The sequence below is a fragment of the Centruroides sculpturatus genome, unplaced genomic scaffold (assembly GCF_000671375.1).
Source record: "Centruroides sculpturatus isolate CEXI.00-Female unplaced genomic scaffold, Cexi_2.0 scaffold438, whole genome shotgun sequence".
NCBI lineage: Eukaryota > Metazoa > Arthropoda > Arachnida > Scorpiones > Buthidae > Centruroides > Centruroides sculpturatus.
This window is the reverse complement of record NW_019384671.1, coordinates 17,876-20,487: the sequence shown is the minus strand read 5'-3', so window position 1 is coordinate 20,487 and position 2,612 is coordinate 17,876. Positions and strand designations below refer to the sequence as shown.

The 2,612-nt window shown below is 30.3% G+C and overlaps 1 protein-coding gene across 1 annotated transcript; it reads right to left on the bottom strand.

Annotated features, from left to right (window-relative positions):
• Positions 1-275: 275 nt before the first annotated feature.
• Positions 276-2,410, bottom strand: LOC111626702 (protein toll-like). Its single transcript, XM_023370182.1, has one exon. It carries the CDS (start codon positions 2,325-2,327, stop codon positions 672-674), a length of 1,656 nt encoding a protein of 551 aa, XP_023225950.1. The 5' UTR covers positions 2,328-2,410; the 3' UTR covers positions 276-671.
• Positions 2,411-2,612: the final 202 nt, after the last annotated feature.

Below are 2,612 nucleotides of genomic sequence, written 5' to 3'. Positions count from 1 at the left end.
TAACTTTAAAAATAGCAACGCTAGCCTATACTTAGCTCTCGTGGTGGAAAGTGAGAATTTCAAGAAAAGTTTTAAACTGAAACTACTTTACGAGAACGGTTATTTATTCATTCAAACTGATAAACCAATATACAATCCGGAACAGGAAGGTAAGTATCTTGTTTATTCAACACATAAAACTCTTTAATTAATAATAAATATTATTATACAAATCGTACATAATTTATACAAAAGTCAATTGTCCTTTTTAAATGCAAAATTATTGACCTATGAAATTACTTTATTATTTACAAAATTTTAAAAATTGTCAAAAATAAAATCTTTCTCGTAAAATTAAACAAGCTATCAGAATTACAATACTTTAACAAATTAAGTTTCAAATTCACTTCCATACCTGATTTAATCTCTGTAATTTCTCGCTGTATAAAACTTCATCATTAAAGTCACTGATCTTCCGGTCTAGACTTGAAGTTAGTATACAGTTTATCAGGATCATGTGGCCCTAGGTACTCTAAATATAATCTCCATTTTCATTTATTTATTGCCGTTCTCGAGATTCGTTGATGTAATAAAATGTTTCTCAGTAATTTAAGATGTTATTGTGAAAACTAAAACTTTTATACAATATTTTAAGTCGATATAATTTAATTTATTTAACTTAAGCAGACTACTCAATAATTGTTTTTATTCCACAATTTACGTATAATATGCATAGAAATAAATGGCTGAATTTCGTGTATATTGCCTTTACGGTTGCGATACTTTCTCCTGATTTTCCTACAGTAAAAAACATACACAAATACAATAACACCGATTACGATGACAATACTGAGAACGATAACAGAGATTAGCCATTCGACAACAGAAACATAATTATTCGCAGTTTCTATGCAGAAATCACCGTACACAATTTCAGTAAAAGACAATAGAGAGGAATTCGTTCGACAAGAAACATTTGAGAAATCGGCAATCTTCTGCATGTTTCTAAGCAACCAATCCTTTGTAAAACGAGAATCACAATCACAATTCCAATCGTTTCCCGATAAACGAATTTTAAATCTATTAGATATGTCGATGAAACTTATTAATCCCGGTGGAAGTTCTGTTAAACGATTTCCATCTAATGAAAGAAATGTCATTTGTGAAGGAAGAAAGTAATCTGGAATATTAGTTAAACAATTATTACTCAGATATAGGTGAGTGACGTTTTTCCACGTAACAGTATCAACATTTGAAAATTCGTTTATATAATTGTTACTCAAATCGACAATTCTTGCATTGTGGACCAGAACTTCTGGTATTCTGCTTAATCCCTTTCTGGAACAATTCAATTTCACATAATAATGTTCTGTTAAGCATTTACAATTAGTTGGACAATAATTTCCTATGGCTACGAATGGTGTATTATCAAGCAATCTTATTTGCCGTACATTTCGCCAAGAATTTCTTGCCTCTGTGTAACACGTTGTTTTTTCTATATTTGGAAACATTTTTAATGCAATTTTTATATTTGACTTAAGTACAGTGACGAACTGGTACAGGTCGTAATCGCATATTATTTCATTGCTACTTATATCATAAGTAGGCATTTGAAATCCATATATCCAGTCATCTATGTAAATTGTTTCGATTTTGCAGTTAGACAAATTCATTTTCATGTGGTTTGGAGTGTAAATTGGCAATTTCACTATTCCAAAACGATTACCTCTGAAATCTACGTCAGTCAAGTTGTATTCTGTCCAATTTATCATGGGAAATACTGCCAAATTGGCATACATCAAACGGAGATGACTTAGATGCTTGCTGCTGCCAAAAGGGTGTTTACCAGAAATTCTACTAAGACTGTTGTTAGAAAGATCGAGATATGACAAATTACTCAACGTCAAGAAAATGTCTTCCGGTAAACGTGTGAGGCGATTCTGTGATAAAATGAGTGTCTTCAAAGACAACAAATTCTGGAAATCATATTTAGAAAGATTTTTTAACTGATTTCCAGCCAAATTTAGCTCTCTCAATGTAGAAAGTCCTTCAAAAATTCCTGTTGGAAGTTCCGATATTCTATTATGCGAACAAAATAACTTTGTCAGCATTTTATTATTTTTCAGTAGATTGCTCGGGAGATATGTAATTTGGTTGTAACTTATATCAATGAGTATTAAATTAATTAAGTCAAAAAATAAATCCTCTTTGAGTATAGAAAGACTGCAATTCTTTGCATGAAATTCAGTCAAGTTGTGCAGATCCGTTAATAATTTGGTATGAATTCCTGACAATCCAGAGTTTCTATTAATAGAAAATATCCTTAAATTCGAAAGGCCTTTCATCATGTCATAAGGTAAACTTTATATTATATTCAAACTTAAATCCAAATATTCGAGTCTGGTAAGATTTCTAAAGACGAATGGATGAATTGATTCGATGTAATTGTTACTTAAATTTAATTTTACCAAACTGTAGAGATTATAAAATAGTTCTTCTGGTAATACTTTTAATCTTCCATTGATAATGTATAATTCAGAAAGATTAATTAAGTGCCGAAATGGTCTGTTCGCAAATAAAGTAAAGTTATAGTTATTAATTTCCAATAACGTAATAGAAGAAACATCATGAAA

What these genes read in the sequence shown, in the direction of transcription:
- LOC111626702 (XM_023370182.1), bottom strand. Translation starts at nt 2,327, where the DNA reads ATGATGAAAGGCCTTTCGAATTTAAGGATATTTTCTATTAATAGAAAC.